This window comes from Sphaerodactylus townsendi, linkage group LG13 (genome assembly GCF_021028975.2).
Source record: "Sphaerodactylus townsendi isolate TG3544 linkage group LG13, MPM_Stown_v2.3, whole genome shotgun sequence".
NCBI lineage: Eukaryota > Metazoa > Chordata > Lepidosauria > Squamata > Sphaerodactylidae > Sphaerodactylus > Sphaerodactylus townsendi.
Genome location: NC_059437.1, coordinates 5795356 through 5812019, shown reverse-complemented (window position 1 = coordinate 5812019; position 16664 = coordinate 5795356). Strand labels below are relative to the sequence as shown.

The 16664-nt window shown below is 44.2% G+C and overlaps 1 protein-coding gene across 5 annotated transcripts in view; it reads right to left on the bottom strand.

The window, feature by feature from the left end:
• The window catches only part of LOC125442405 (phosphatidylinositol-binding clathrin assembly protein-like), a 78098-nt gene that overhangs the window by 8160 nt on the left and 53274 nt on the right, over window positions 1–16664 (bottom strand). The window contains exons 10-15 of one of the 5 annotated variants that reach the window (XM_048513710.1): window positions 14957–15080; window positions 10129–10265; window positions 8184–8287; window positions 4104–4250; window positions 3428–3538; window positions 71–202 (exon numbers count right to left, since the gene is read on the bottom strand). In XM_048513710.1, coding sequence (XP_048369667.1) covers window positions 71–202; window positions 3428–3538; window positions 4104–4250; window positions 8184–8287; window positions 10129–10265; window positions 14957–15080 — 755 coding nt within the window. Of the gene's footprint in view, window positions 1–70; window positions 203–1988; window positions 2097–3427; window positions 3539–4103; window positions 4251–8183; window positions 8288–10128; window positions 10266–14956; window positions 15081–16664 lie in introns of those variants that run through there. The other 4 variants (XM_048513711.1, XM_048513714.1, XM_048513712.1 and 1 more) reach the window with 4 other exon arrangements.

The following is a 16664-nucleotide window of genomic DNA, read 5'->3' as shown; positions in this document are numbered from 1 at the left end:
TAATTAAAAAGCAGGAATGTTTTACACAATAAATATATCTACGTTGTAAAATGGAGACATTGTTACTTACTTCCTACTAGATTAGCCAGTGAGGAATCAAGGTCATTGGCCAAAATCTTCCCACTCTGTTGACCAACTAAAGCTCCCCTCTGACTTTGTGTTGGTATCGACGGCTGTAATACATCATCTGCAAAATTAAAGACTGGGTACAAAAGGAGAAAGGATAGGACAGTGTTACTGGTTCTTAGCAAAGATTTTGGATTGTAAAGGCAGCAGATGAAGTGCCATCATCAAGAAACTCCCTATTCTGAATAATGTGCATGTCCCAATGGAATAAAGGACACAGGTGTGAACATACTGGTTCCTGCCGCTGTACAGTTGTACCCACATTACAATGCTCAGCAAATGGCTGGAACACATGAGGGTTTTACAGAACAATGTAAAATACCCCCTTCTTGGGTTGGCTGACCTTCTCATTTTGCAGTCAAACTCACCCCACATTCTGTCTGTGTATGTGTGTATTTGCTGACTGAAGTGGGCTTTTGATCACAAAAGCTTATAACACAAGCTGTTACAGCATTTAAGTTAACCACACGGGATTTGTATATATTTATTTATTTATTGGTTAGGTTTATATACCACCCTCCCCCGGAGGGCTCAGGGCGGTGAACAACATGTAAAATAGAGCACATATATCGGACTAAAATCCATTAAAATCGATTGATATAGGCTCTAATAAAATAAAAATAAACCCACCCTATTAAAATGCAGCATTATTAAGATCAACATAAAAGATGGCACCTACTATCAATTCCCTTAAAAACCAGAGGGAAGGGGCGGCAGGATCCACTTGATATTATAAGGAGGGGGCCCCATCAGCGGCTAGTCTCCCCAAAGGCCCGGTGGAACAGCTCAGTCTTACAGGCCCTGCAGAACTTCCACTTTATGGAAATTGTATTAAAACTGCAATCCTGGGGAGGGGGGCTGTGGCTGAATGGTGTCTGCTTGGATCAGGTAATTGGTTTTTTGCTACACAGGGTTTGCTGCTGTTTAATTATGTGTATGCACCCTTTCTGGTTCAAAGGAAGATTGAGTCAAGACATAAATTAATCCTAACACCATTCTGCAAGAAAGGATTCCAGACAAAATAATAAGTTGTTGAAATGTAATACTTTGGCTTCCAATAGGTTAAGGAAACAAACATTTAAACTGTCATTCAAAACCTATAGCACCAAGTTCCTCTTCTCCTGTGTATTTTACTGAATGGAACTGGCTATTCATTGGAGATGTACAACCAGACAGCTAAAACAATCCCTTCTGCAAATATAACCCCCACCCAAACCCACAACTTTAAACTGTTATGAAAAACTTATCAGAATGAACAGTGAAAATAGGATCCTAAAGCCCTGAACCCCACTGCCAGAGCCGCACCCCAGGAGGGCTGTTTGATGATAACCGGGGGGGGGGGGAGCAAGGGGGAACTGCGCCCAAGGCACGTGTATGCCCCGCGTCCCTGCCATGCCCCGGAACACCATCGCCAAGCCCCTGCAGAGGTGCGCACCCGGGGTGTCGTGCCCCCCCACCCTGTAGGTGCTATGCCACTGATGATAACTACAGCAAACAGCCAAATGTATTTGTCACTCCACTATGCAAATGGAAATACAGTTCTTAAATTACATTGCTGTGAACTGACCATTTAATAAAAATAGCCAACATTGCTGCCATTGCACAGACTATATTTAAGTGAGATCATTAAGCAAAGTTATACCATTCTAAGCACAATGACTTAGAAGGTTTTAACTGTGTTTAGGATTGTACTATATGTTTTGTAGGTATTAGCGGCATGTAATTACATGCCAACTCCCCTTCCAGCTTTAAAGATGAAATAAAAAAACTGAGCCTTCAAAATTTGCACCTCTCCCCTTCCTTCAAACTTTTCTCAAGGGGTTAAAGCTGGACTACATTAAATTCAGCTCAAACCTGACGAGATCAGCTCCACACAAACTGAGTATTTCGTTTTTTCCAAAATATGTTTACCACAGTTACAACAAAGAGAGAGCCGGCGCTTAATCTACAAGTTTGCACTTAAAAAAAAACTTACCCGAGAAAAAAATAAGATCCAGAAGGCCGTATTGGAAAATTATACCCAAAAGATAAAAGAAAAGGATAATTATAATTTGTATTAAATTAATAAAGTGCAAAATGCCCGTTAAAAAAGTATTTTTAACGGTCCCTTCATCTGCGCATTTTGAAAGCTTTTAGTTATAAATTGGTGGATTTTTGTAAGTGATTTAGTTAAGTTTAAAAATTTCAACACATTACAGCACATGAAGGATTTAAACCCAGAAGCTAAATTAAAATATAATCTACACTCTCCACCCATGCAGTACTGAGGAAGACAGGTGAAACAAGAGGTAATTGGCTAGCACAGGGGTGTCCAACTCTGGAACCAGGTGTTGATGGACTACAGGCTGGTGGGAATCGTAGTCCATGAACATCTGGGGCGCCAGAGTTGGATACCCCTGGACTAGCACACCAGACGGAAGATAGGTCTGCCAAAATTATTGTATCCTCCTCCCCACATAACAGATACACTCCTACAAGGGCATCTAGCAAACTCTCCAATACAGGGGATGCACACCAAGAGCCACTATCAATGGAACAGCCAGGAGAGGAGTGATTCTGCTAGGCATCACAATAAGTGGGATGAGGTATGAGGAAAGTTCACCAGACTGGCTTACCCTTACCCCAAAGCTTCCCACCAGCTGGTCTCCCGTCCTTGTCTGCGTATAATTTTAGTGGTCTCATGTGCACAAGGGAACAGTAACATCCACAATTTGTGAAGGACTGAAGACCACACCATAAAGTTGAAGGGTCACTGTTAAATTCCCCTAAGTTACAAATCGTTCGTAAAATATTAGATTACAAGAACCGAGATCAATTCAATCTCAGGATCACTAATGAAAATATTAACACACACAAAAACAAATCTCTCTCTCCAGGGGTGTCTTGAAGAGCATGCCGACACTCAAATAATTATACGTCTGTTGAATGGTAATTGTAAGGAGATTCTGGAGCCTGTAGCAAATTTTTTATGTTTTGTCATTGACAAATGTGCATAAATATTGTGTTATTATGCCAATAAAGGTGAATTGAATTGAACCGGAATCTATTTCTCAACATGTATGTTCCATAAAATGGAACTGATGATCTTGCACCATAAAATCAGATAAACAGAGACTCTTTGAGAAGTAAGAGGTCAGAGCCCAAATCAGACACGGTTTGAATATTCTTACAGATCTTTCAAAAATCACTTCCAAAAATGGAAGTGATAGACTCACTGAACTATGACACGATACAAAGGCAGCCACACAGCAGAAGAGTCCTTTTAAAGGTGAAAAATTCAATACACATGAAGTAGCTTTACCAGTTGTGGTTCTAAACTCATTCACTGCTGACTTCCCGCCAAATACAGCATCAAAGTCCACATTGATTGTTGAAGAGGCAGTTTTTTGGGAGGCTGAATGAAGAGGATATCCTAGAAAATTTAATTACAACAATCAAAATTAGAATCCTGAGTATTCAACAATTAATTTCAATTTATTGTCGAAGGCTTTCACGGCTGGAATCACTGGGGTGCTGTGTGGTTTCCGGGCTGTATGGCCGTGTTCTAGCAGCATTCTCTCCTGACGTTTCGCCTGCATCTGTGGCTGGCATCTTCAGAGGATCTTCAGAGGATCTTCAGAAGATCCTCTGAAGATCCCAGGAAGATTCAGGCGAAACGTCAGGAGAGAATGCTGCTAGAACATGGCCACACAGCCCGGAAACCACACAGCACCCCATTAATTTCAATTGTTTAAGATGATAGTTACTATAAATATAGATAGCGCAAAAAGCAGGAAAAAAATTCAAAGGATCACTAAAATCATTTTCACAGAAGAGAGAAAAAAGCCCTGACTATAAGAGGCCTACATCATCTAGTGGACTGTAAAGGTTGAGAAACCCCAGTTACCACTGTTAAGAAGGCCAGACATTTCTGCAAATTCACTACTTTTACTCTAAATTAAAATGAGCAGCCAGAAAGAAAAGAGATGATGCTTTACCACTAAACAGTTCCACTGTTTGTTTGGAGTTTAACGTGGATGTCACAAAAGGGGCGGTACTTTTTACAGCTTCTTCAACCGGCTTCATATCAAAGAGGTCCAGGTGGGGCGGAGACCCAACACAACCATTTGTGGATGAGAAAGGTCCTTTTAGACACAGCGTTAAGCAGCAAGAAAAGGGGGAAAGAAGATAAACCAGAATACAAGTAGTGGTCAAGAAAAAGACAATGCACGGGCACAATCTCACAGGGAGCTCACAGAAGCAGAGCTTCAAGTATTGCACACTTTCCTGCATGCAATAGTGTGGTCCTATTAAGGCCAAATTACATGTCTTCCATTTGCTAACCCCCCCCCCCCCGCCCACCCCCGGTAAAGCTACTATAACAGGAGAAAGAAACAAGATTGCTAAAGAACTGTATCCTGACATGACAATACACATCTAGGCAGAGATGGGATTCAGCGCACCGGTTCATCAGAACTGGTAGCTAACTGGCTGGAATCCCACCACCGCAGGCTGCGCCTCTGGGCTGGCTGCGCAGCCTTTAGGGGAGGCCTGCTGGAATGCCTATAGGCCGCCCCGGCAGGCCGCGTTGCCAGCCCAGGCCGAGGTGAAAGAAGCCCAGCCTGCAGCCACTGCCTTCCCTTGCTTCTCCCCCACCCCACATCGGAAAGGGGCAGCACAGCAGCCTGGTAAGTGGGCAGCGGGAGCATGCAGCGGGGTGGGAGAGACTGGTGAAGTTTTAGAATCCCACCACTGCTTCTAGGCCCTCCGTCCAGGATGGTTATATCTACATATACTGCAGCTGCTTTATACTGAATCAGACCATTGACCTATGTCCGTGGTGGCGAACCTTTGGCACTCCAGATGTTATGGACTACAATTGGCCATGCTGGCAGGGGCTGATGGGAATTGTAGTCCATAACATCTGGAGTGCCAAAGGTTTGCCACCACTGACCACTGACCTATGTCCTATTTCCTTTCCTTTCCATTTCATTTATTGGTTTGAGATGCCATCCTTCTCCTCAAGGTTAGCGTCACCAACTGAATAATAGCAGGGGCTCTCTAAGGTCTCCGGTGGAAGCCTTTTAACTGGAGATGCTGGGGATTGAACCTTGAACCTTTTGCGTGCCAAGCGGATGCGCTGCTATTGAGCCATGGACCCCTCCCATCCATTTCTCAATCTAGAAAACTCGATGGATTCCTCTCACTAGGTTTCCCATTTGCCTCTCAAGGCAGCAAGGGCAGAAACTGGGCTCATACTTCTCCCCATGTACCTGTATGTGTGTGCGTGTGTGTGTGTGTGTGTGTGTACACACACGTGTGCATGTGCCCCATCAAGTCACAGCTTAAGGCAAGTGACATTTGGAGGTGGTGTACCATTGGCTGCCAGCTTAGTTTTCTGAGATCTGACAAGATCAGGTTAGCCTGGGGCTATCCATGTCAGGGTTAACATGCTATAGAAGTGGTGGCGAACCTTTGGCACTCCAGAGGTTAAGCACTACAATTCCCATCAGCCAATTGGCCATGCTGGCAGGGGCTGATGGGAATTGTAGTCCATAACATCTGGAGTGCCAAAGGTTCGCCACCACTGTGCTAGAGTGTGCTTAAAAACACTATTTAAAAAAAAATAAAGTATTACCTTTAATGCTATAGTTTACCTGACAGCTAAAAATGCTGCCAGTCCTATTGCGTCCTGGATGAAACAGTTTGGATCTAGCCAATAATGTACTGGTTTGGATCTAGCCAGCTTTTCTGCTGGTTAAAAAAAGAAGGAAGAGGTTTCCTTTAACTACTCAAACTATGCTGGGGATCATGGGAACCACATGAACAAAAGTTATGTGGGAGGGGTGTACTAAAGAGGGGGACTGGGGCCCTTTCCCCATTTACCTTAAGCCGCGCACTACTCTCCTCAAGTAGCGTGGGGTCCCCCAGCACTCGCCACTACAGGGGCGGCAACAACGCAGCTGCCCCGACGCTTACGCTCTCGTGCCCTCAGCGCGCGGCATCCCTGGCGCTCCTTGAAACGGTGCCTTTTGATGACCGCGGGGTCATGGGGACGCCTGGGCGCGTGCCAGAGATGACGCGTGCTGAGAGTAGCGCGGAGCAAAGGGCAGCAAAGGTAAGTGGGGAAACGCCCTGGGTGAGGCGGAACAAAAAGGTCAGCTATATCCAACCCACTTTCTTGAGTTTACATTGTCCATTTTCTAATTTCAACTGTGACTGTTCCCTTCTTCTCAGAAAAGTAAAATTAAGACATGCACTGTCAGGCAGCATAAGGTACAACGCTTTCCACCTGTCTGAACTGTCAGGAATATTTGCAGTTTTGCTTGTTATTCTTTTACATTCTGGAAATATGCCAAATAGCACAATTCACACCTGCTAAGTTATAAACGACACATCTGATGTCAACAAAACAGTAAACTACACTCAGATTTAATAGGGAAGGGTCACACACATTTCTTTTCCCCTGAATTAAAACGTCGACATTTTTACCAATGGATTCAAAATTCCTAGAAAGTTTCTCTCTCTAAAGGACCAGCTAATTTTGCTTCTGTTAATCAAACTAGTGGGAAGAATGCCACTTTAAGAATCACAACGACTGGAAAGCAGTGTGCAAATATGCTTAATATTATACACATACTTCAATGCCACATGAAAGGACCAGTAGGAAGAAAGCAAAGCTAACCTGACAACAGGGACGTAGGTATAGATTTTTTAGAGGGGGGGTTTCGGGGAGTGGGGACACGCCCCCACCCACCCCTGGGGGCATGGCCACACCTCCCCAAGTCCCGCCCCCAACCTTAGTGCTTATAAAAGCAGCTGTCCAAAGACGGGGATGGCAGACTCCCCTGCCCCGCCCTCCCCACCAGCTGGGCTCCCAGTTGGCAGCTGGAAGCCCCTTCTGCCCTCCCCTCTGGGCAGACGTGTAGCTGGGAAAAATGGAGCCCGGTACAAAATCTGAGTTTTGCCCCCCCCAATGGGCGGTTGCTGTGATGCTGGAATCCACTTCCAAACAGCATCACTTACAATGGTGTTTAAACTAGAAAGCCCAAATTCTCCTTTTAAATCCACCTTAAAGGGAGAATCTGGGGTACCCAGTTAAAACAACATTGAAAGTGATGCTGTTTTGGGGTGGATTATCCCTCACCCTGAAACAGCATCACTTTAAATGTTTAAATTGGGGACCTCAGATTCTCCCTTTAAATCCATTCTGAAGGGGGTGGATTTAAAAGGATAATCTGGGGAAATTTGGGGGGTGCCTGCTGTCAGGGGTTCAATTGTTAAGCTAGCAGCACCAAACTTTCAGGGTATCTTTAGGAGACTCTCCTGATGATACTACCCAGGTTTGGTGAAGTTTGGTTCAGGGAGTCCAAAGTTATGGACCCTCAAAAGTGTAGCCCCCATCTTCTATTAGCTCCCATTGGAAACAATGGGGGATGGGGGCACCCCTTTTGGGAGTCCATAACTTTGGACCCCCTGAACCAAACTTGGCCAGTATCATTAGGAGAGTCTCCCAAAACATCCCTGAAATTTTGGTGCTGCTAGCCAGTGGTGGCGAACCTTTGGCACTCCAGATGTTATGGGCTACAATTCCCATCAGCCCCTGCCAGCATGACCAATTGGCCATGCTGGCAGGGGCTGATGGGAATTGTAGTCCATAACATCTGGAGTGTCAAAGGTTCGCCACCACGGTGCTAGCCTAAACACTGCGCCCCCTGCAGGCCAAAAATCGGGGAAAAACAGTCAAAATACAAAAAAACCCTGCAAACAGGGGGTGGAGCTTAGGATATGTAAATGGGAGGGTTGAACCCGAGACCACCCCCCTACCTACATCCTTGCCTGACAAGCTCCTTGAATACAAACCCCCTTTAGGAGTGCAGCAATAATTGGTGCAAGTTGCTTTGTTTTTCTGCTACAGCTGTACATGAAGACAAGAGAGTCTAGTCTAGATTTTATGGCAACAGAGAACATGATGGGCAACCCGTTATGTAGGACTCAATATATACGTTGGTGAGTACCATAAACTCCTAAAATTTCCTGGGCTGGATCAGCTTTATTTTGCCATAACAGCAACTTACCTCCCCAGGCACTGCTAGCTGAAGTCGCTATGGCTGGAGTACTCTGTACAGTTGGAACAAATGCAGGTTGAAGGTCAAACAGATCAGTAGAAAGGTTGGGCATGCTGCAAGGTTCAAAGAGAAGTCCAGTTACAATTAAGCAATACAAGATCCGTGCAGAAACAGTGACCTTGACCTCGGGGAAGAATGGCTGCACCGTGACTCAGTGGAAGGGCCTCTGCTTTACATCCAGAACTTCTCAGGTTCAATCCCAACATCTCCACTTAGAAAGGACTAGGCAGCAGGTGATGTGAAAGAAACCTGGACAGCCACTGCCAGGTCTGATTGGACAAGACTGGCTCTGATGGACCAACCGTATGATTCAGTGTAAGGTAGCTTCATGTGTATCCAAGTCAGTATTGGCTACCCTGGGTGGTGGTAGCTCTTCAAGATTTCAGGTAGGAGGTCTTTCACTTCACCTCCTAACCTGATCCTTTTGCCTGGGATTAAACCTGGGACCTTCGGTATGAACCACACTCCTCCACAATTTGGAACTGGAGGGTTGGGTGGTTCCATGTTTAGTCTTCAAGACCGGACCTTGAGATCCAAGCACCAATGCAGGTTCAGGTTTGCAACAGACATGATATTTGGGTGCTGTGTGGTTTCTGGGCTGTATGGCCGTGTTCTAGCAGCATTCTCTCCTGACGTTTCGCCTGCATCTGTGGCTGGCATCTTCAGAGGATCTGATGGTAGGAATGGAAAGCAAGTGGAGTATATATACCTGTTGGAGTGTCCAGGGTGGGTGAAGAAACATTGTCTGTGAGTAACAAAGAAGACAACCAGGTCAATAGTTGAGGGCATCTGAATAGAAGTATGAGTAACAATGAAGTCTATAGCATGGGAGTAACAATGGAGATAGCAACGTCACTGGTGGGAGCATCTGACTAGAAGTATCCTGACCTTTGTTTCCTTTGTCTATAGTCATCCTATGTTTGTGTGGAGCTGGTTAGACACTGTCTTGACTCTTGTATTTTTCAACACTGGCAGCCAAGTTCTGTTCATTTTCATAGTTTCTTCCTTTCTGTTAAAATTGTCCATGTGCTTATGGATTTCAATGGCTTCTCTGTGTAGTCTGACTATTGACCTGGTTGTCTTCTTTGTTACTCACAGACAATGTTTCTTCACCCACCCTGGACACTCCAACAGGTATATATACTCCACTTGCTTTCCCAACATCAGATCCTCTGAAGATGCCGGCCACAGATGCAGGCGAAACGTCAGGAGAGAATGCTGCTAGAACACGGCCATACAGCCCGGAAACCACACAGCACCCCAGTGATTCCGGCCGTGAAAGCCTTCGGCAATACAGACATGATATTTCAGTAAAGCAAAGAACTAACTACCAACAGCTTATTTTCAGTTTTTCAGCATTGGCCTGGGCCAACAGGGTCCCTATCTGATCACATTCTCCCTCATCGAAACCCGGGGGGAAGCTGGGGTGTGTGACTGGGGTGGAATGCTCAGATTTCTGTGAAATAAAAACAGCACCTGGGACCAAATAAAATCAGAACCTCAAATGAAAAATGGATGGCTGGAAACCAAATGGGAAATGCTTTGATACCCATGAATGCTTTGAAGAGAAAAAGCAACTGAATTCTAACAAGTCAAACTGAGAAGTTGATAATAAGAAGAGTGAATATTTTATCTTTTAGCTAAGTTAATATTCTAATTATCTATTTTCAACACACAGGAAATGCCCTACCAACTTCCTCACACAACCACACAAAAAATAATAATCTATGGTTGAACCTTTGGCCTCAGAAAGAGAACAGTCAATTCATGTTGGCAACATTTAACTCAGGTAGCTGCTCCAGTGCCAATAATTTTTAACTTTCAATTTTTAAGAATTCCACAGATGTCTGTGTAATCTTTATACTTGCTTCCCTACTGGAAAAGGAACCCTCACCTATTGGTGGTTGGGGCAGGCGTGGCAAAGAGGTCAACAGCAGCATTGGTATTCACACTCTTCCCTGATAAAGTACTTGGAGAGGCAGATGTAGAAGTTGAATTGGAGACCACGGAAATCTCTCTCAGCCGCTGCTCCTATGGAAGAAGAAGTGCCAGGCAAGGCAAGAAAATTAAAACGTGCATTGCAGAAGGGCTCCCACATTTGAAATGTTCTCTAGGAGACCACATGCTCAGCACCCCTTTCTTCATAACAAACTAGTTATTACATACCTCGCAGTATTTATAGGTTAAAATCTGCCAAAGGAATAAATGGCACAGGTGATTTGAAAGACCAAAGAGGGAACACTGACTCAGGTCAGAATGATAGCCATGTTTAGATCTTTGAAAGGATGTCATAAGAACATGACAGAACTTTCTAAGTAATGTAAACTGCTATATACAGTCTTCCTGTCTGCGCTTTGAATGTACTCTTGATTTGTATTTCAAAAATGTCTGGCAATGCTCTAGAACCTATTTTTAAATGCCAAATAAAGGTGGTTGTTGTTAACATAAGAACATAAGAACTAGCCTGCTGGATCAGACCAGAGTCCATCTAGTCCAGCTCTCTGCTACTCGCAGTGGCCCACCAGGTGCCTTTGGGAGCTCACATGCAGGATGTGAAAGCAATGGCCTTCTGCGGCTGCTGCTCCCGAGCACCTGGTCTACTAAGGCATTTGCAATCTCAGATCAAAGAGGATCAAGATTGGTAGCCATAGATTGACTTCTCCTCCATAAATCTGTCCAAGCCCCAAGCTATCCAGGTTAGTGGCCATCACCACCTCCTGTGGCAGCATATTCCAAACACCAATCACACGTTGCGTGAAGAAGTGTTTCCTTTTATTAGTTCTAATTCTTCCCCCCAGCATTTTCAATGGATGCCCCCTGGTTCTAGTATTGTGAGAAAGAGAGAAAAATGTCTCTCTGTCAACATTTTCTACCCCATGCATAATTTTATAGACTTCAATCATATCCCCCCTCAGACGTCTCCTCTCCAAACTAAAGAGTCCCAAACACTGCAGCCTCTCCTCATAAGGAAGGTGCTCCAATCCTTCAATCATCCTTGTTGCCCTTCTCTGCACTTTTTCTATCTCCTCAATATCCTTTTTGAGATGTGGCGACCAGAACTGAACACAGTACTCCAAGTGCGGTCGCACCACGGCTTTATATAAGGGCGTGACAATCTTTGCAGTTTTATTATCAACTCCTTTCCTAATTATCCCCAGCAGAGAGTTTGCCTTTTTCACAGCTGCCATGCATTGAGTTGACATTCCCATGGAACTATCAACTAAGATGCCCAAATCCCTTTCCTGGTCTGTGACTGATAGCATTGACCCTTGTAGCGTGTATATGAAGTTTGGATTTTTTGCCCCTATGTGCATCACTTTGCATTTTGCTACATTGAACTGCATTTGCCATTTCTTAGCCCAATCACCTAATTTATTAAGGCCCGCTTGGAGCTCTTCGCAATCCTTTGTGGTTCTCACCACCCTACATAATTTGGTATGTCATGTTGGTGAGGGAGCAAGCTTGTTTTCTGTGGCTCCAGAGACTAGGACCAGGAGTAATGGGAAAACTTCCTGACAGTAAGGGCTGTTGGACAGTGGAACGCACTACCTTGGAGTGTGGTGGAGTCTCCTTCTTTGGAGGTTTGTAAAGAAAGGCTGGATGGCCATCTGTCAGGAGTGCTTTGATTGTGTGTTGCTGCATTGCAGGGGGTTGGACCGGATGGCCCTTGGGGTCTCTTCCATGATTCTAAGTGTTGGTAATTTTTATGGTGCCACTGGACCTCTCTTGAAGGACCACCTTTCCCAAATGCACCTGCATGACAGCTGATGCCTTTTCCAGCAGCCAAACCATCTACCTCCAGTTACAGAGCAATGGAATTCTCTTCAGTGGCTTTTAACTGATGGACCTTTTTACTGCCCTCATTTCTCTGGCACCCATATGATATCATTCACATTTACCCAGGCTGTTAGGACGACCCAAAACTGATTTCACTTCTACTGATTTGATCTAAGTCCTAGCTGCCAACTTGGTAGCTTTAATTGTGTGCTAATAATTTGATTGTATCGATTGTTGTAGCGTTTTTTTTAAATTCTCTATAAGCTACCTTGAGAATTCTGCACATCATCAGCAAAGGGGTAGAAATATTCTACGATGCATAAATATACAAATGTTAAATTGTCCTTTAACAGCTCTGTGGAGAATTGCAATTTTGCTTTAATTTTCTCCCAACGTTAGTAGTTGCTTCAGATGAGGGTCACACCCCCAGCTGTAGATTATTTCCTTTGCAATTAGGACTTTAACAATCCCTTTCAAGTATTTGCACCTGACAGCAAAAATGTCCTTATGCCAAACTGACTTTGCTAACTAGTGTGAGAGTACGATTGGTCTGTTTATGCCACCTGACAAGTAATTTTGTATAGTTGCCTTTCAACACTCTCACTCTCTAACTAACTTTACTTTCATTCTTATTACTCTCTACTTTGAGCATATCCTTCTTCTCCTGCATGTTCTTAGATATTTTGAAGCTGTTAGACTCTACCAGCCAGTTCTAACAAGCAATACTTTTCGTCTCGCTCTTTGCTTGCTTTTGCTTTAAAAGCTACGCTACCACTGTTTTATGCTGTTATTTTAATCTTTAGATATTCTTTTCTGTTATTTTGTTCAGTGAGCATATGTTGTACTCAATAAACCTTAAAAAATATTTTATTCAACCCTTTTGCTTCTGAGTTTTTATGTTTACCCCAAATCCTGACCCACATATGAGAGGTGGCTAGTCACCACTTTCTCTACAAGCGCTTTATAGCAAAGAAAAAAATAATAAAAGGATTGATCTGCACATTTGAATTGTACAAATATGATATAAGACGTGGAGATTACTCTCAAAACTTGAATAGCAGCCACAATCCACGTCCAAACTGACCCATCGTAGTTGGGAACAAGGGGGGCAGCCCAAAACAAGGGTACACTATCACATGATTCACTCAGCAAAAAGCCAAGTCTCTCATTACAAATTTAAAAAGGCTGCACAATTCTAGCAAAACTCTAGCCAAAAATCTCCAAATAACTTCCTTTTATAAGAAAAATAAAAGGAAACAGCTGTCTTTCTTCTCCTATTCCAGAGTTTCTGGTGCGCAGAACACAAATCTGCTGAAACTGCAACTTAACGATCTTGAATAATTAACCCACTTCTCCATTCTACAGTAAATCATGGATTGACAGTTATAGAGCAATCCAGCCAGACCCGCTGTTTAATCTTCCCTCCCATGGAAATCGGCAGCTTTTTAAGGTCACCACCTTGCCTAAACGTAAGTTTTATTTTCAATTCCCATTGATTTTAGTAGGGAAGACCACGCTTGGCTCTTTTCCACAAAAATCAATGGGTCCTGAAAGTGGCTGAATCGTGTCCTTCGGATGTGAAGGAGTCATGAAAACGGAGCAGTCTTTTGAATGCTGATCAATCATTAACCCACTAAAAGCTTGAGCTAAGCCTCACAGTAGGCATGGCCAACCTATAGTGCTCCAGATGATCATGGACTACAATTCCCACCAGCCATGCTGGCAGGGGCTGATGGGAATTGTAGTCCATGAACATCTGGAGCACCATAGGCTGGCCACCCCTATTTCACAAGAGGCCATCTGTTCCCATACAAACCTGACCAACGGGTAAGGAAGGCCCTGATGTCTGCTCTTTCCCTCTCTGCAAGATGACAGGTAGGCTCAAAGGATTCCTGATTACAGAATTCCCAGGTCACTTCACTGACATCAACCCCACTGCATTCAAGGTAAAGACTTCTTAACTGTTTCTGTGGCCTCCAATCACTGCATGCACAGAACACGTGTGTGACGGGTTACTGGATAAATGGTTAATTTAAAAGGTGCAGTTCAGACAGAACAGGAGCACAATGAGTTAACTAGAACTCCACCTGATTTGCCAGCCAAGCTGCAGTTAGCCAGAGCCACAGAGAGCGTGTGTGCTCACCTGAGACTGATTGAGTCAGTCAAGAGGCAGTGGGTGCTCGCTGGACAGAAAGAGATCGTGTCTGGAGGCTGTGAGAGCCAGAGACAAAGTGGGAACGGTAGCGTGCCAGAGTTCTCAAAGAAATCTCTCAAAAGCTGAGAGGAAAAGATTCTAAGTTCACCAGAAGATAGGTGGCCAGGCTAGGTTGGTGAAAGACTAGAGGGGAACCTATTCACAGGGAAACTCCTAAGACCACATGGAGGGCTTGGTTATACTCTTGACGGAGACTGCACCTAGATATGGGAAAAGAAAGTTCCTGAGGGTGTGTTAGTATAATTGGCAGAGTCAAGAAGAAGAAGAAGAAGAAGAGTTTGGATTTCTATCCCCCCTTTCTCTCCTGTAGGAGACTCAAAGGGGCTTACAATCTCCTTGCCCTTCCCCCCTCACAACAAACACCCTGTGAGGTAGGTGGGGCTGAGAGAGCTCCGAAGAACTGTGACTAGCCCAAGGTCACCCAGCTGGCGTGTGTGGGAGTGCACAGGCTAATCTGAATTCCCCAGCTCCACAACTCAAGCGGCAGAGCTGGGAATCAAACCCGGTTCCTCCAGATCAGAGTGCACCTGCTCTTAGCCACTACGCCACTGCTGCTCCCTCCTCAAGAGAGGGTTTAGAACAGGGCCAATTGGCCATGCTGGCAGGGGATGATGGGAATTGTAGTCCATGAACATCTGGAGAGCCGCAGGTTGCAGACCCCTGCAGTGGGTCCTAAATTATGTAAATTATGTAAAATTATGTACAAGTCAGAGAAAGCCCAGGGCAGCACCTTCAGTGCTTGAAGTCTAGCTTGCTCTTCCTCCAACGCCTGCTGTTTTTCTCTCTCGTCCATTCTGCTGAAGGACATCCCCGTGTTGGCAAGCGTGGAAACCGCACTGGACAGCGTGCTCGCTCTGAAACAAGAGAAGCTCAGTCAGAACCATACGATCATCTTGAGACTAGAAGGACATCTCAACGGTTGCTGAGATACTCGGCTAAAGGAAAACAGAGTTCGATCCAGGTTCCAGATTTGCTTACTTACGGTTATGGAACTATACTAAAGCACATGGAACAAAGCAGTACACGTGCCAGTGCTCAATCACACAAAGCTGTATTATAGCCCGCTGCAGAAAGGACACAAATGAAGCTTTGGGGAACCTCAAAGAATACACAAACGCGTTGCATCAACTGCTTTTATATATGTGCATCACAAACAACAATAAAGTGCATAAATGGTGAAGTTCAGTGCAAAACGCAACAAACAGTGCAATTCTTACACCAATACAGCTTATGATGGTTACAATTGCAGCATTCACTTATCAAGCCTTTAATACGTCTCAATAGTGTCCTCTTATATCTTTAATTGTCACGAAACTCCGTATCTATAATCCTCAAAGGGACAAAGCCTACTGTTCTCAAAGACTTCGCATAGGCTGCAGTGTGCTGCATCAACGATTCATCCAACTCTTTTTATGGCAATGCTGAATTACTCAACGTCTGAATGACAGGCGGACTGGTCAATCGCCAATCCGAATACTTGAAATTGTTTGAAGAAGAAGAAGAGTTTGGATTTATATCCCCCCTTTCTCTCCTGCAGGAGACTCAAAGGGGCTTACAATCTCCTTGCCCTTCCCCCCTCACAACAAACACCCTGTGAGGTGGGTGGGGCTGAGAGAGCTCAGAAGAGCTGTGACTAGCCCAAGGTCCCCCAGTTGGCGTGTGTGGGAGTGTACAGGCTAATCTGAATTCCCCAGATAAGCCACCACAGCTCAGGTGGCAGAGCTGGGAATCAAACCTGGTTCCTCCAGATTAGATACATGCGCTCTTAACCTCCTACGCCACTGCTGCTCACTGCGATGAACGGATTGCGCTATTATAGCCATTTTCGAAAAAAATCTTCTTCAGATCATTTTGTCAGTCTTAACTGGGATCTGTGCAATATACATATTTACAAACTTTAGTCCTTCAATTCAAAATTTTACAATTTTACAATATTACCCATTGAATAAATTATTGAATAAATTATTTATATATTTATACAAAAATATTTCTTATCTACAATTCTTCAATTTAAAAAATTTAGTTTAAATGCGAGCTTGTAAGATACCAGTGAGATAGGTGGGGAAATGAATGGGTGTGAAAGTTTCACCTTGAATGATTGTAAGTATTTAAACTAAATTTTAAAAAAAAATATTTAAAAAATATTTAAGAATTGATGCAATGCGTTTGTGTATTGTAGTGGGTTTCAATGTAGCATCTAGAGAGTTGATTGGAACCTCAAAGAATCCACAGCGCCTGCTTCCAACTGAAGTGGCTTCTGGCCATGATAAACCTGATGGTCTTTAAGGCACCACGAGACTGCTTTTCATTTTAATCACACTCAGTTTTCTAAATCCACGCTGCAAAGAAGCATGAAAGCTCCAGTCCTCCCTGAAGTCAGTGAGAACCAGGATATCTTCAAGGTGTTGGTATAGACCTTTAAGGCCTTACGCGGCCTG